The following is a 17,221-nucleotide window of genomic DNA, read 5'->3' on the forward strand; positions in this document are numbered from 1 at the left end:
GATTGTTCCATGATGAATTGAAAAGAAGGTTGTTTAAACGACTCGAGGAGAGTCTTTTTTGTTGAATCATTGATGAATGAACACCTGTGGCAACCAACTTGTATTAATTGGAATTTGTTTTAAAAAACAGAAAGTGAATTGAGAGCAAATGGTTCTCACATCAAGAAAGTAATTGTTGTCAAATACATGTTGAGAAGCGCATTGCCTCCAAGGGAAACAAATGTCCACTGTTGAAAGCAGTATTGCAAATTCAAACATTCCCGAGATGACCCAAAGATTACAAAAAAATTGTCCTCACGACACAACTCAACCAGCAGTTTCTTTGTACTAAAAAATCTCTCAAAGAGCGTACTATTCTTTGAATTTGCACAATGTCCCACAAACAACGTTCTCTTTTTCTTACTTTGGCTCATCGTGTCGGATCTTTGAAGAATTCTCTCGATGTCTTGTCGAAACACAAAGTCAACTTGACAAAAATTGAATCCAAGTATGTAAATGTTGTTGCAAAATGTTTTTAACCATCGTGATAATGATGATGACAATACTTCTTAAAAACAACAATTTTTAATCTTGATGATTTGATTTTGAATTCATTGATCATCATCATCATGGTTGACCATCACCGAATGTCAATTTTTGCCAAATATATAATATAATATATAATAATCATCCTTCCATCATCTCCGTCATCATTCACCTTTCGAAAATATATTCTTTTCATGCAATTATGAATTACAACAACAATAATTTGAATTCGATTTCTAGACCTGCTCGTCACTCCAACAAGGTCTTCAACTTTATTGTCGATGTGGATGAAGATGTTTCGAGTGAACAAATTGAACGTGCTCTCTCTGAATTGAAACGAACAGATTCGGTTCAAGAAGTTCAATTATTAGGAGGAAAATCTATTCCATGGTTTCCAAGAAAATTGTCGGATATTGATTATTTTAGCTCACAAACATTGGAAGCTGGAGCTGAATTGCAAAGTGATCATGTAAGTGTACTTGAAAACGACCTACCTATGGAGTTCATTTCACATAATGTTAAATAATATTGAACCCATATACAATAATTATGATTTGAATAATGATGAAAAATAATGATGGTTGTCAACAATGTTGTCATGATTCACATCAGCCCGGATTTACAGACCATGAATATCGTGGCCGTAGAACACTCATTGCAGAGATTGCAAAGAGTTATAAAATTGGAGAACCCATTCCAAAGGTGAAATATACAGAAAAGGAAATTGGCACTTGGAGTGTCATTTACAAGGAATTAACAAAACTATATCCAACCTATGCATGTGAACAATATAATTACATTTTCCCATTGCTTGTTCAAAATTGTGGATATTCTGAAAATAATATTCCACAATTAGAAGATGTGTCCAAATTCTTGCAAGATGTGACTGGATTTCGTTTGAGACCTGTGAGTGGTTTATTAAGGTGAGTTTTTTTATTCGAATCAAATTTGAGAAGAGTCATTTCTTGATGATTTGTGACGTTATTCAATCGATGGTGATTTATGAATCATTGTGATTTGGATCATATATATTCCTTGCTGTGTGACTAATATTTTGATGAATGATTATTTTTGAAATTCATCATAGTGCTCGTGACTTTTTGAATGGATTAGCATTTCGAGTCTTCCACAGCACTCAATACATTCGTCACCATTCAGTGCCCTTCTACACTCCTGAGCCAGATGTCGTTCATGAACTTCTCGGTCACGCTCCACTTTTTGCGGACAGTGACTTTGCAGATTTCAGTCAACAAATTGGATTGGCCTCATTGGGAGCCAGTGAAGAAGATATTGAAAAATTAGTCAGACTCTATTGGTACACTGTTGAATTTGGTGTCTGTGTTCAAAATGATAAGGAAGGAATTCCAAGAACAAAGGCCTATGGAGCTGGATTATTGTCATCTTTTGGAGAATTGAAATATAGCATTGATGGAATTGATGAAAAAACTGGTCAGAAACCAGAATATAGACAATTTGATCCTGAAATAGCTTGTAAATATAGCTATCCAATTACGACCTATCAACCAATCTATTATGTGGCAACAAGCTTTGATAACATGAAAGAACAAATGAGAAAATTTGCATCAACCAAATTGGATAGACCTTTTGCATTGAGATATAATCCTTACACGCTTTCAGTAGATGTGTTGGATAGTGAGGATAAGTTACTGACATTGACAGGTACTATTCAATCCAATATTGATACTCTTAAATTTGCATTGGAGAAAATTAGACAAAATAAGGGTTTAAGCTTTGAATATACCAGCAATAACAACAAGAACGAGTTTGAATCACAATAGTAGTGATTCATTATTGATGTTCACATGTGTTCTGTTCGAGATTATCTTTTGTCACAATCCAGTAAATTCTTTAGCTACAACTTTTAAATGTGATGTTGCTTGACATGGTCTGACGTTTTGGGCATGCCAAACATTTGTAAATGGAGTCCGTGAGTAGAACGTTCGATAGAGTACTACTGCAAAAGTCCCTAATTTTGTAAAACGCTTTTCAAAACTCCGAAGTTTTTTGGAATTACTAAAGGAGCTGTTGAGGACAAACATTTGAGGAAACCATTGCAGAGTTGGGAATGAGCTTGTTCCCATTGCAATCTCATCGCTATACATACCGCCAAGTCCTCGTGGTTCATATTTGAAGGATGATGAATTCAAAGCAGTAATACCTTGAAAACGACCAATGCATGAACAATGTTTGCTTCTGCTCAAGAACTTGCTTCCAAATGAAATTTCTGTGTATGACTTACCTCACAGTGAGATGTGAGCGACACGAATCTCACAAAACTAAAATCATGGTCAATTTCGGCGTAAAATTGATTTGGTGGTGCCTCTTTTCCAGAGTGTTGTTGATGTGGAGTACGATTTAATTTGGACTGGGCACCTCAAGAACGATGTGCGAGATCCTTTAGATGGCTTGAAACGGGTTTGCTACATGATTGTTTCTAAGAGGCAATGTGCGCACTTTGGCACATGTTGAACAAAACAGTGTTGATGAAGAGCGTTGTGGCAACAACGCAAAACTCGCAGAGCTCTTGATTTCGCCTTGTCAAATCGAACCCATCAACGTTGATACTTGTTGAAGTCCTCGAACCTTGGTCTGGACACAGCATGTTAGAACAAACATCAACGTATTGATTGATAGCAAACAGACATACACAACCAGTTTGTAGATTTCAACAAAAAAAAACACAACACTGCATTGTTTGACATTTCAAAAAAAGTGTCGTATTTTGCTCTTCCCAGATCCTTGTTGACAAGTGGCATTTCCTATTGCTGGTAGTGCGCAATCACAACATTCATCAATACTTCCTCTCACTTCTTGCATAGTCATCACTGGAAAAGTTGCGCGTTTAGTGGACCACCACAACCAACAACAACTCTGAGACAACCACAAAGAATTGCCAAAGAAAAATTGAAAATTTCACATCAGCCATCTGATTTCCTCGCCAAAGACAAACATTGTATTCACAAGTGCGCACTTGTGTTCGACACGTGCCAATACCCAGCCTCACCAACAACCACAACATCAACTACACCACTACCAGTATTACTACTCCATCTATAGTGATCTTGATTGACGTAATAATTTCCATACTACGTCAATTCCAGTTTAACATTTACCCAAAACAAGATTCATGATAACGTCGTCCAAAGCTTCAACGCTATCATCGTCTCCTGTTGCCGTAGTAGTCAATAGTGTCAATTCAGTCACACCGCATCATCAACAATTTCTTGTGCAATTACAGCAACAGCTGCAAGAAAGAAACATTTCCTTTGTTTCCCTTCTTCAGAATTATTCGAGCACTGCCAGCAATCATCTTTTGAATTCATCCTCGAGAATGATGCCGTCCCATCACGATGCTCATTTCGCATCCATCACAACCACAATAACCAACACAGCTACAACATCTCAAGAAGATTTTGGCGTATTTCAACATTTGCATATTCCTTATTCATTTATGGAACAATCAACCGCATCAGGAGATAACAACAACAATGCATCTGAGATGACGATCCTCACACCTGTAGCCGCTTCATCCATGAATAACAACCATCTAAAGGGTGGCAATAACCAACCTAATTTCGAGGAGACAAACATCTTTTCAGATTATTCGGCCGCTGAGTTGCGGAATAATCATAATGGACACAGCAACAACAATCTCATGATGGACAAGCACGCGCTACAACATCACATTAATCAAAACACCACCACCAACGTCTTTCAAAAAGAGTCTCTACGACCTCCACAAGTACTTCAACAACCACAACCACAACATCAACATCAACAACCTCACCCCCAACAACAAACAATGGATTTTTCTATGTGGTATCCCTTAAATGGAGTAGATGGTGTGTTTCCTGTTGATAACGTTGATCACCTTGTTTCCTTTTTAAAAGGAGAAGGGTTCAACAATAACAATTTGGATTTGCTACAAGGCAACCATATCACACAGTGTTCAAACGACAAATCATTCCGTCACATGCTTGGTGAATCTTCGGCCACATGTGACGATGCATCAATAGCAGTAGTCCACATGCATGAGACATGTAACAATGGGCATCCTGCAGAGGAAAACAACAGTGCATTTACGCCACACTTTGCCTTCAAGAAACAAAAGAGAAAACAAAGCACTTCACCATCCTCGTCATCATCTTCGAGTCATTCGAACGATGAGGACCAACATTTGCAACATTCAGATCTGATCCTTGATGAAGAGGATCCATGCAATCAAGACAATGATCGTCATTCGCCAACCACAAATTGCGTCTCTCGCAACAAATCAAACAACCATCAAACAATTGATGCAAAGCCTTATCCCAATGGAAGAAAACGAGCATCGAAAGCTTGTTTTGAATGCCAAAAACGCCACACCAGATGTGGATTTGAGAGACCTTGTACGAGATGTACTAAACTGGGATTGAATTGTGTGGAAGTGGTGTCAATGAAGAAGAGAGGAAGATCCACAACTAATAGCAAAAGTAAGAAATTTTCTGGAGAGGAGGAGACTGTGGATCTTTCACCTTCTCAAAAGAAGGAAAAGAAAGCTTCAAACCTTTCGCCATCATCTTCATCTTCACCGGAAAACGAAAACTCTCACGAAAATCAAAGACCAGAAGGTGAATGCCAACAAACGAAAGGTGACGACGAACCTTCTCTCATCGATTCATCTTCAGCCAATTTTCAACTTCCTCACCCTTCGGAAGAATCACAAACAATCAACAACCAGGGAACCAAAAAGAAAACACGATCTTCATCCAAGAGGAAATCCAAGAAGGATCCAGATTCACAAACCAATTCAAAATCCTCTAGTTCTTCATCATTGACAGGAGTAGGCACAACATCAACAACCAACAAATCAAACACTATGTCTCCTAGTTCCAATCATCCAACGCCGACCTCAACCACTAGTGTTGCTCAGGATCTTAACAAATTATCAAATCCATCCTCTTCTCAGCTGCACCAAATGACAGCCCCTCAACAACACAAATTGCTGCCCCAAGTGTCGTCTTCATCTTCCTTTGTAATGAATCGTATTCCTTCAAATGTATCCTCTATTTCTTCATCCTCAACATCATCCTCTCTTTCGCCGATTCATTACACAAATCCAACTGTTGCTACAGCAGGTTACGGTACTCTACCTCAGAACTATTCCATTTCGTACGCTCAACAAGTTCCTTCAACAGCAGCAGGAAAAGAGCAAATGGGAGTGATCATCACGGGACCTAATTTTCCCATCGTACAGAGCGTTAGTGAAGGCTTACGGGACCGATTGGGCTACCTGAGTGGTACTACTACCACTCCAATTACCTCTCTTTCTCAAATTTTCAATATGGATTTCCTCAATTCGGAAATCATTCAACTCCATCAAGACATTAAGGCAAGAGAAAGCATCCTACAAATGCCTGGAGGTGCTGATCTACTTCGGAAAACCAATCTCAAAGTTCAAAAGGAGGGCACGGCTCTAGTGAGAACTGCCCACACGGGTCTAGAGTCGATGAAATTTAAAATCTTTTACGTGTTCCGAGAGGATCAACCTGCTCTTCTGGAATCGGCCTATGCAAATGCGAAGAATGTCGAAAATCTCACTACAACTTCATTCTTGAGTGAACACGGACAACATGTTGTTCGACATGAACCCCAAATGAAGTGCCACTTGTGAAGAACCTCAAGTCATTCATGCAAGTGATAGATCATCCTATTAGTGCTTGGTCTCCCTTGGCAATTCAGAGTGACTTGTTTCTTTGCTTCTTTCAAATATTAAGATATCGATTGTGTTCCTACTTTCAGTGCCGTTCGTTCGAGTCTTGTACTTTCCAAATACAAATTAATTCAGAAAAAACTTGTTCTTCTTACAAGCCTTTTTACCCCTTGTTCCACTTCCTAAACAAGATACAAATTCCTCCTTTTAAACAACAGAATGACAGCAAAGGCGACCCCCTTCATTAAAATACCAAACCTAAATGATCCCTTTTCCATTCTTTATTCAACCAAATTGATGTAAAAAGAGATTATGAAGGACGTCGGATGTATAAGGGCACATGGGAAGAGAGAGGAAACAAGATTCAAATGGCAATGCAATTTTCAAAAGAGAATTATGACAAAATTGTCAAATTATTTGAACATTTCATTCCGATTCTTCGCACTAAATGGAAGACATATTCAGCCAACAAGAATTTACATAACGTAGAGATTCCTCTGAATGGACAAAGACCTTCCTTCTTCAGTCACAACACAATGTATAACCTTTGCCCATAACACAATGCTTGATAAACAATTTGGTCAATAATTTCAAGAAAGAATTATCTGTGTAATACTCTGTTGGAAAACTTGAATCGGGCTTTGAATACTCCTTGGTTGTTGAACAGGGTACAGAAATGAGTGAGGGAGATGACAAGTTGGACATCTTTGCCACTCTTCTTCCATGATAGGATCATTAAGGCCATTGACGATGAAATAATATTCCATGGCTCTTATGAAAAGAAGAGTGGATCCTTCCTTTGATCCTCTGAAGGTATGTGGAAGAAGATTTGCCGGTTCAAATCTTCCTTAATCATTTGTACTTGATTGATTTAGGCCGCATTTTCACCAAAGGAGATGAAAAGTCAGAAACCAACATCAAAAAGTCTTTGAATATCAAGAAAATCAAAGAGACACGTCAATCCACTCAACAACAACCACAACAGCAGGATAACAGAATGTCAACAAAAACAATTTTTAGAGCAATGTTCTCGTACCAGTGAAATTATGTTCACAAATTATGAAGATATTCCACCTCAATATGAAAGCATGATGAAAGATACACTTCCTCAAAGATACGCGGTACGAAAGATGATTTCTGTTCTCTATGTCAACAATTCAGTTTGGGAGAATAAGAATTTTGCTTTCCAGAAGAAAATGGAACTTGTCGAAAAAAAAATGTATCGAAGAAGAAGAGACCCTCGACGCACCAAAACACCTCCTGAAACCATTCCCCAACAAGTTCCATTGACCGATCCTCATGGTGTGGACGCTTTGGAATTGTACTTGTTGGATCGGCATCTATCATCAACATCTTTTTCTTCAACACTTTCCGATCGGAATGAAATTGTTCATCAACACAATCAATTTCAAGATCATCATGATGATGAAACTCATGAAGGCAAGGATGATCATGACACGGATTCAAAAATTCCTAAACGAATGGAATCATCATCATTCAAGGATGATCATTGCAATAACAAAACCATGGTTGTGGATGAATTTTTAGATCGTATCAAAGAAGAGGAAAATGATCTCTCAATGAAACAAGTCATTGAGAAATTTGAAAAATTGAAATGTGGAATTCATGAAAGTCCTTCTTCCATTGGCAATTCTGTAAACTCTCAAATCATCAATGAAACTTTAAAGAGTTCAATCAAGAAAAAGTTACAGGATCGAGTGTTTAGAGTGAGTGTTGGTGGACAAGTGTTTCATGTCCCGGCGAGTATTTTGTCCTTTGATGTGGATTTGGAAAATTCTGAAGGGTGTGATCGAGATTTATTGACCACACTCTGTGAACAAGAATTTAATTCCATGGAGGAACAAGAAGAAAATCCATTATCCTCCTCTAATAATCGTTTCATTATTGAGAAGGAGAAGGGATGTATCAAAATTCAACGAGAGGCCACTTATTTTCCATATATATTGGCATATTTGAGATTGAGACGAGATTGGAAATACATTCAAGCACAAGTTCTTGGAGGTGAAGAAAAGACAATGGAAAGAACCAACACTACTACAGGAACTGATGATTCAAAGAACTATCCTTTCTATTGTTTTTCAGAGAATAGATTTGATGGACCAAGAAGATTACGAAAACAGCTGGAAGAAAAATTTGGTACCTGTCAAATTGATCATGACTTGATGAAGAAATATTATGTGAACGAGTACATTCTTAAAGCAACCATGTTTTCATGCCCATCCATCAAGTTATTGAATTCGATCCGAGAAGAGGCCGAATTTTACTGCATTCCCTCTCTAGCATCTTATTTAGAAACGAAAATCAAATCCTTGTTCAATCCGTTTGATTTGAATTATCAACAACAGAGAGACACCGATCAAAATTCACAAAGTTTTAGTTTAACAATGGGAATTTCCTCTCAACTTGGAGCCACACCATTGTCTGCTGTTGAAACTACGGTATTGACTCCACAAATGGTTGACCGAATTGACACCGAGTATTTGGCTAAATTACTGCCTCCACGTAAAAATGTGGACTCTCAACAACAATTTCTTCAACAATTCACACAAGCTAGTGTTCAGTTCATCATTAATCAAAGCTCCATCACGCTTCTCATAAGCTCTCTTTTAAGATTTAAACAAAGCAAATTCCTCCCTCTTGCACTTTCTGCAGCCATGAAACAGATGAAGCACGGAGGAGACTCTGCACTCCCACCTGTGGTGACACTTGTTGGTAATATTGAAATTTTATACATGCTAAAATTCATAAAATATGGCAAGATTGAGCGTGAGGAGATTACTTGGTCTCAAGAACATGAAACTCTAGTGAATGAAACTTGCAAGGAGTATAATTTACCAGAATTTTTCCAATATATTCATTATTGCTATGTGACAGACGATCATTTGAGAGAATTAATTGGAGAAACAAATTGGAAAATGCGTGAAGAGGAAGAGTCATTACGAGAAGCATTTGTCATTCTCAGAGAAAATCCGAAATTATTCGAAGAAAGTAAGAAGATATTAATTAATGTTTTTGATCATTTAGAAAGCTTTTCTCCTGCACCAACCATTGAGGTTCCTGAGAGCAGTCTCTTATTTAATTTTGAAAATCCTTTCAATAGTTTTAATGGACGACACAATGCCCTATCAAGACCTGAGATTGTCACTTGCCGAGAGGAGTTTATATACAACTTTAATTTATTCACAAACAATCTTCTCAAAGGGTTAGATTATTCCAATGTGTGTTTAGCAGGTGGATCTATTTTATGTACCATGTTGAGAGCTCCTACAAACCAGAAAATTTGTGAGCACAAGGTTCAAGCTCATCGTGCCTTCAGTTATCGAGGTATGTATTTTGACAAATTTTTACACTCAATAACGTTCATTCACTCAATTCAACCTTGTTGAATGATTATGCACATATACAAGATCTGGAATTTGATAAATTGGATCCATACGTTAAAAAATTGCAAATCTATAAGAAAGAAGCAATTGACGATCCCAATGAGAATATGAAATTCTACTATGAACGATACAATTCAAAGCACAGCTATAGAACTTCTGATGTAGACATGTTTTTGTATGATCTCACTAAAGAACAGGCATTTGAAAAAATTAAGCACATCATTCAAGTGATTAGAAAAAACACTGACGATGATCAGGTATTTCTTATACGCAGTGGTCAATCCATCACTATCAGAACTTCCTATTCTATTCGTTCTTTTCAAATTATTTTGCGATTATATTCATCGATTGAAGAGGTCTTGTGTGGCTTTGATGTAGACTCGTGTTGTTTTGCATTTGATGGAACCCATGTTTTTACAACACCACGAGGACGTAGATCTATCATTTATCGCTATAATATGGTTGACACTTCACGACAATCCTACACCTATGAAAAGAGATTATACAAGTATGCATGTAGAGGTTTTCGAATCTATGTGCCAAACTATAATAGGAATTATGTGAAAAGAGAAGGACTTCTTCATCCAGTACAAGAAAAATATTATTTGAAAGTTCAGAGAATTCCAGCTCCATCCGTCTTGAATTGTCGAGGTCTTGCTTTTCTATTGTTACAAGAGAGACGACATTATTCATCTATTTATTCAAACTTTGCATTTGCAAGTCCAAAAAGCTTCCACAATAAGATGGATCGCAAACTAAAAGACAAAGAAAAAGACAAGAATTTATTTAAACATGACAGTGATTATTCTTCAGAAAAAAGCGTTATCAATACAGAACGTCTGAATTCACAAGGAATGGCTCTTCGATATCAAAGTAGGGAAAAACTTTTTTTGGAAGGAAAGTTTCCCAAACACTGTCACTTTGATGCAGTTTATGGTGTGAATGATGTCGAGAAAATTTTGCACGCCCAGGAACACCTTCCATTGCAATTTGTCACAATCAATCCAGGACGACAAGACAAAATAGGATCCTTCCATCCTCACAACAGAAACTTTTATGAAGACGCATATTTACCTTATCACATAATTCTTGAAAAGAGAATGAATGACAAAGAGGGACAAAAAAAGGGAGATTTTGCCCTTGTTCCACATTACTGGATCAAAGACAAGTACGAACATGTTTGGTATTGGGAAAGCGAAGATGAGCAAAAGATGGTTGAAGAAGAGTATCAAAAGTTTGTATCAGAAGGTAAAACATCGACATGGTCGGATTGTGGTATTAATTTTGTGAACTGGAGAAAATATGGAAAAGCTGAGGTTGCGAGAGATTTAGTTTTCGAGTACTTGGTGTGAATTTAAAGAGTTGCTAAATTTATTAAGGAATATCTAAATTGTTTCAATTTGGTCAGGTTAGATTGATAATTTGGTTCAATTTGAATGAATTTCTCTTATTTACATGAAGATACCTGTACATGATAATTTCTTGAACTCGATGTTTCGTCATTGTTCATGAAAGGAGCAATTTTCGATTTGATGGAACCACCAAAACTCACACTCGTTCCATTCTGGCTTGTGACCACTCCATAGTGTGCATTTGAGAGAGAACAATTATAGGTGACACAAGTCGAGTTGTGGCTCACCCAAATACAACACGATCCTCCTTCTAAATCATTATCTACAAACACTTCAGGGTCTGTACAATCTTCATACGAAATTTCACATTCATCGAGAAAAAGACTTCCATTTTCAACATGAATGGCGCATGGAATTCGAAAGTCCTTGCCACTGTTATTACTCGATTTTCCATTGGAGGGCTTTCCATGCATGAATCTATTTTTCATTTCAATTTGTTCATTTGACAATTCGGAAATAATTCGAAATCTCAATTTCCTGAAGCGAACATTTTCACTGTTGATCCGAATCATTGGCTCACAGAATTTTGATGAATGCATTTCAATAATGCAATTTTCTAAAACAGATCCATGAATTTCTAAAGGTTGAGAGACAACCAAAGTTTGACATTCTGTGTAAATTCCAGGTAAAATATAGAGCTTGATGGGAACCATATCTGCTTGCAGCGAATTTTCGGCTACAAGGAATGTAAACTTTTCGCTGTAAGAACCTTTAAATGTGATTGATTCTCTCTTTTTCGACTTTTTCAAGAGCGCCACTACTTTTTCATCTTCCTTTCTTCTTTGAATTTCATCGAAAATTGTTTCTGAAATGATTGAAATGGGTTGAGCTTCAATATAATCCATGGATTGATATCGAGATTCTGTTTCTGAGCCATTATTCACAGAACTGATCTCAGACATGATGCTTTCCAGTGAGGGCAATAAGCTGCGAGCACTATCTGCGTTGAGAGAGGAGCCACTTTCGATCATTTCATCCGATGTTGTCGAGGTGGCATCATCAAAATCAGAGTGGCCAATTTTCACAAAATGTGACAACTCTCCCATAACATTAATGATTGATTCGAACAGGAATAACACCCACTCGTCACAATCATCTTGTGTTTTCGCATAAATAGTGTACGTTCGAGAAGGTATTCGAATTTCAAAGGCAAACCAAGTTTTTTGAAAATCATTATCGAAAGGTTCTTCGGGTATTATGAATTGTCCATTTGAAATGGATGTTAATGACCATCTCTTGTCGACCGTACTTCGACGTAGGGAGCTTACCGATCGCGAACGATCTCGTGAAGTTCCTGATTCTTCAATCTCGTGCAATAAATCTTCAGCATTTTTCACCTTTTTCCTCTTCTTTGCTGGATTTAGTTTGAATTGAATGGTCGCATTGTAGAACGTGACCACTCCTTGAGCAATCATATTCTGTAGTTTTGCATCCAATTCTGAAATATTTACCAAATCAGGTAAGGCATGATTGTTGTGGCTGTGGCTACTGTTGCTGTCCTTTTGATTGTCACTCTCTTTTTTAGGTTTGTAATAATAAAGCATGTCATTTCTCAAAACAAAAAATCGTTGTTTCCACGATGCTTTAAGTTTACCTCCTGACTTGATCATCCATCCCAATTTTTTCGAACCTCCATGTTTCGACAATGAGTTTTTGGAATGATTGTCATTGTCATTCACCACTTGTGTGATTAATTGTGACCATTGTTGTACTACTTTCAAATCTGTATTTAACAGCCAAAAAGACCGAAAGGGTGTCTTGACCACGAGAGAATAATAATCAGATTGGCCATTTTCGGAAGGTGGTTTTTTTCCATTTTTGACAGTGTCTTCTGGATTGCAAATTTCAACAGAGGAATCCTTTAAGATGATGGCACCTTTTGGTTCCTTGTCCTGTTCGGAGGCGTAATAGTAGAGAGTGTTTTCGAAAATGACAAAGAGACGTTTTTTCCATCTTGAAAGTGCCAAATGTCATGGCAACGTCAAGTTGTACATTTGAAGCGAGTAGTCAATACAGTGATGATTGTATCATCACCAACAGCAATTCCGATATGCACAAAAATTGAAATAGAACCCACATATTGAATCACAAGCAACCTCAAATCATCAATGAATATACCTACGACTTGATTCTTCCTCCTTGTTTCCAAAACCACTCCTTTTTCAATTCAGTATTTTGTGTCTGAAGAGAAAAGAAGGAAATCTGAGGGAAAATTTTGCAAATTTATACAATGATGTATGTTGCGAGATGATGATACAGACATATACAATCAATTGTTTGGCCAGATAATCATGAATCAGAGGAAATTCAAAGCTGAGAGAATCTACAAACCTTTCGATGACGACCTGTTTTGCCCATGGTGATGCTTTTTTTTTGACAAGAGACAACTTGCCTTTGGAGAGATAAAAAAGGAACCTTTGATATAGAAATCATTGAATCAAGCTTTAACCACACGTTCATATGAACGACCCTAATATGATTCTTCAAAGAACGATTACTTCTCCTTTGTTGTTGAGGCTCAATCATGAAAGGTTGAAAAGGTTGAAAAGGTTGAATTTGATTAGGCTATTGTAGATTATCGGAGTTATGTTCTTCTTACTAGTGAGAAGTCTTTTTAAAGCCTTCAACAATGGCAACAACAACACGCACATGGAAGAAGCATCCATGAACGGAAACACACACACACGATGATGATGGAAACATGAAAAAATCATCATGATGGGTATCTTCCATCATCATCATCTTGATCATTGTCCAAACTCCCAACGTTGGAACATGAGGATGATGAAGAAGAGGCTTTTTGTTGAATTTTTTGTTCTTCTTCTTTTATTTGTTGTGGTTGTTGTAAATTCAATTCATGATGATGAAGAACCTCAGGTTGTTTTTGCGTAGGTGTTGTTGTGTTTGAAGAAAATATGAATTTGGAGGTTGATCATCATCATCATGGCATTCCGATATCAAAAATTATAATTATGATTAAAAACCATATGATCCAACCATGATGATGTTCAAGAAGGCTTCTTCTTAACAATCCATTCACGAAAATTCTCATTCATCATCATCATCATGATCATGAAAAGTCATTAGCATCATCATCAGCAAAAGCATCTCAACCACAAGTATTACCCTCTGATTGGATCCAACGAATGGCACAGGCTCAAATAGTCGCCTCTCAATCGGAACCTTCCGATCGAAATTATCTTCCATCCATTTCGAATGGTTATGTCGGAACAGTTATTGAGAGTGATGATGTCTTTATGGGTGGAGTCTACGTCGGACAAGAGGTCCTTTTAGACAAGTTGATTGGTTTTCATTCGAGAAGAGCTCGAATTCCATCCATGATGAAGATTCATGTCGTGGTTGTGTCTGGAAAGGATCATGTGTCATTCAAGACTTTACATGATTCAAATCATGGTGACAATACTGTTGAAGGTTCTAGATCGAATTCTGATTTTTCAGTGAATGTGACAGCATTGCAAATGGTTGGTGCTGCTTTGGATATGGAGAGAGGAATGTATTCGAGAAGATTTGTGAGTGCGTCACCACCACGTCAAGATGATGAAGAGTCACTTCAAGTGGAGCAACGTTTTTATGCTCATCGAGTGTTTCGATCATTACTGGTGCATCAATTGGAGATTGATAATAGTCGTGGTGTGAATAGTGTTCAGATTGGACTCTCTCAACTTGCATCGACACCAAGTAAGGATATTTCATTTAGTGAAGTGACATGCCCAATCGCATATCCGAATATTATGTGTCAAGTTGGAGAATTAGTTCAATTGGAGACACCAGAATCGGAACGTGTCAGAGTTGCATTTGTGACATCTGTAATTTCCTCTTCTTTGCCAATTCAAGTGAAGGCACACTCGAAAAACATTGTCACACACCTTACTGCTCTTCGATCGACTCTTGATTCGGTGGATCCACTGGTAGAGGCAGCACATGATTTTATGAAAGCAATTTCTATGGATCCACAACAATTAATGAATCATCACACTCAAGAATGGGCAAAATTATGGGAGAGCGGAATTGAGCTGGGAGGAAATGTCTCTCTGGCTGCAACTGTGAATAGTACCTTGTATTACATGTTGAGTGCAACAAGGAAAGATTATCATTGGGGTATTTCACCAGGAGGAGGTTAGTAGTTGGCCTTATTCATCACTCTATTTGGGTCTAATTTCACTGTTGTTGGTTTTCATGAATTATTTTTCAATTTAATCATTACAATCCATTGTTGTCTTTTTCATGAACATTGAAATATGGAACTTGAACAGTTGCAACAAATTCCTACAATGGACTCATGTTTTGGGATCAAGAATGTTTTGTTTTACCTTCTCTCGTGTACTTGTATCCAGAACTTGCTCATGGTCTCATTGAATATCGATTTGAGAGACTTCAACAAGCACTGCAACATGCTCAACGATATGGCTATTCTGGTGCCATGTATCCTTTCCAATCCGGTAAGTCACTGAATTGATTAAGCGAGAATATATTGTCACTCTCAAACATGTGATCATGTTCATGTGGATATTGTAATCGATTCCAATCTATGATAATTTTTATTTCATTGATTCAACATAATGATTATGTTTGGAAATTATGTTTCACATTATTTATTTTTAGGGTACAGTGGAAGAGAAGTTGATTTAATTGCATTATTTAATGAATTGGAACAGCACATCACTGGTGACATTGCTTTCGCTCTTCAACTCTATTGGCAATTGACCAAAGATTTGAATTGGCTTTCAACTCGAGGTTATCCAATCGCTTCTGAAATTGCAAAATTCTGGGCAAGTCGTGTCACTCGAAATACATTTGGACTCTATGAGATTCATCGAGTGGTTGGCCCTGACGAATTCGGCATTGGATTTCCATGGTATAGTGGAGTTGATAATAATGTTTTCACAAATGTTGTCGCTCAAATTTCTCTGCGTTTTGCAAATAAGGCTGCACGTGCCCTTCAAAAACAAGTCGTCCCATTGTATGATACAATTGCCAATAACATGACCATTCTATTCGATGAAGTGAATCAGATTCATCCAGAATATGATGGTTTTCCAAAGGGAAATATTTATTTCTTTGAGTATGTGAAACAAGCAGATGTTGTCTTGTTAGGTATGTTTCTTTGTGATTTTTTTGAAAATGACAGTGATCACAAGAATTCTCCGTTCTCAAAAATTCATGTAATTTATTTACATGTTCATGTATACAATCATTCATGTGATTTACTCATGCTGCATGATGGAAAACACCATGAAAAAACACACGACAGGCTATCCTCTCATGTTCGAAATGCCACCTCATGTCAGGTACAATGACATTAGATATTATGAAAAATACATGTGGTCAGAAGGACCTGCAATGACGTATTCTATGCATTCTGTGACCTATTTGGGTAAGTATTGGTAAAATTTGGTCCAACTGTGAATTAATGAAAACACATTGACCTAACTTGATGTTATCATACATGTTACGAATAGACTTGAAAAATTATACATTAGCAGCGGAGGCCTTCAGAAAATCTCTTCTTAACATTCATCCTCCTTTTAATATCATTTCAGAGACACCAGATCCTTATAAACATTTTCTAGATATGGGATCTTTTAATTTCTTGACTGGTGCAGGTGGATTTTTACAAAGTGTTCAAAACGGTTATGGAGGTTTAAGAGCAAATGATGATTTCCTGTTACTAAATCCACAACCATTCACTCAACTCAATGTGACGAGCATGAAATTACGAGGAGTACATTATGTGGGTGGTAAATTTGATTTATTTTTTGATGGCACTAAGGCAACCATTACTGTCACGCAATTACCAATCAATCGAACTTGCTTTATAATTGAGGATTCGTTTGGATCCAAGAAGGAAATTGGCCCAAATCGACCCATCTCCTTTATTCCTCCTGCAAAACTTTTTTAACGCTAATTCCTGAAATTCAGAACTAATAATATATTTATCATACCGAAATTGAATATTTGAATTTTAGAATGAGGTGTGCGTTTTTCTTTCACATTTGAATTTGGAGCTTCTCATGATTCTTTTGGTTTCATCCAAGTGGAATTTGACGTTTGTGAAAATTTGAGAAAGAAAAAATCTTTTTCAACAAAAGAAGAACACGAAAGAGTTGAGATCATTAAAGAGAGTTTAAATACAAGATCTTTGAAGT

The 17,221-nt window shown here is 37.2% G+C and overlaps 5 protein-coding genes across 5 annotated transcripts; 4 read left to right on the forward strand and 1 right to left on the reverse strand.

The window, feature by feature from the left end:
• Positions 1-371: 371 nt before the first annotated feature.
• On the forward strand, positions 372-2,324 carry FDP41_006868 (uncharacterized protein; the record flags this gene model as incomplete). The annotated part of the gene is made up of 4 exons (XM_044710549.1): positions 372-487; positions 766-994; positions 1,138-1,448; positions 1,613-2,324. The coding sequence occupies 4 exons, from the start codon at positions 372-374 to the stop codon at positions 2,322-2,324; spliced, it is 1,368 nt and encodes a 455-aa protein (XP_044558971.1).
• Positions 2,325-3,673: 1,349 nt separating this feature from the next.
• Positions 3,674-6,199, forward strand: FDP41_006869 (uncharacterized protein; the record flags this gene model as incomplete). Its single annotated transcript, XM_044710550.1, has 1 exon — positions 3,674-6,199. One exon carries the CDS (start codon positions 3,674-3,676, stop codon positions 6,197-6,199), a length of 2,526 nt encoding a protein of 841 aa, XP_044558972.1.
• Positions 6,200-7,455: 1,256 nt separating this feature from the next.
• Positions 7,456-10,994, forward strand: FDP41_006870 (uncharacterized protein; the record flags this gene model as incomplete). The annotated part of the gene is made up of 2 exons (XM_044710552.1): positions 7,456-9,583; positions 9,667-10,994. 2 exons carry the CDS (start codon positions 7,456-7,458, stop codon positions 10,992-10,994), a joined length of 3,456 nt encoding a protein of 1,151 aa, XP_044558973.1.
• Positions 10,995-11,089: 95 nt separating this feature from the next.
• FDP41_006871 (uncharacterized protein) lies at positions 11,090-13,412 on the reverse strand (the record flags this gene model as incomplete). Its single annotated transcript, XM_044710553.1, has 3 exons — positions 11,090-13,007; positions 13,177-13,256; positions 13,386-13,412. 3 exons carry the CDS (start codon positions 13,410-13,412, stop codon positions 11,090-11,092), a joined length of 2,025 nt encoding a protein of 674 aa, XP_044558974.1.
• Positions 13,413-14,200: 788 nt separating this feature from the next.
• FDP41_006872 (uncharacterized protein) lies at positions 14,201-16,974 on the forward strand (the record flags this gene model as incomplete). Its single annotated transcript, XM_044710554.1, has 5 exons — positions 14,201-15,191; positions 15,329-15,514; positions 15,678-16,169; positions 16,327-16,449; positions 16,535-16,974. 5 exons carry the CDS (start codon positions 14,201-14,203, stop codon positions 16,972-16,974), a joined length of 2,232 nt encoding a protein of 743 aa, XP_044558975.1.
• Positions 16,975-17,221: the final 247 nt, after the last annotated feature.

Source organism: Naegleria fowleri, assembly GCF_008403515.1.
Source record: "Naegleria fowleri strain ATCC 30894 chromosome Unknown tig53, whole genome shotgun sequence".
Lineage (NCBI taxonomy): Eukaryota > Heterolobosea > Eutetramitea > Acrasida > Naegleriidae > Naegleria > Naegleria fowleri.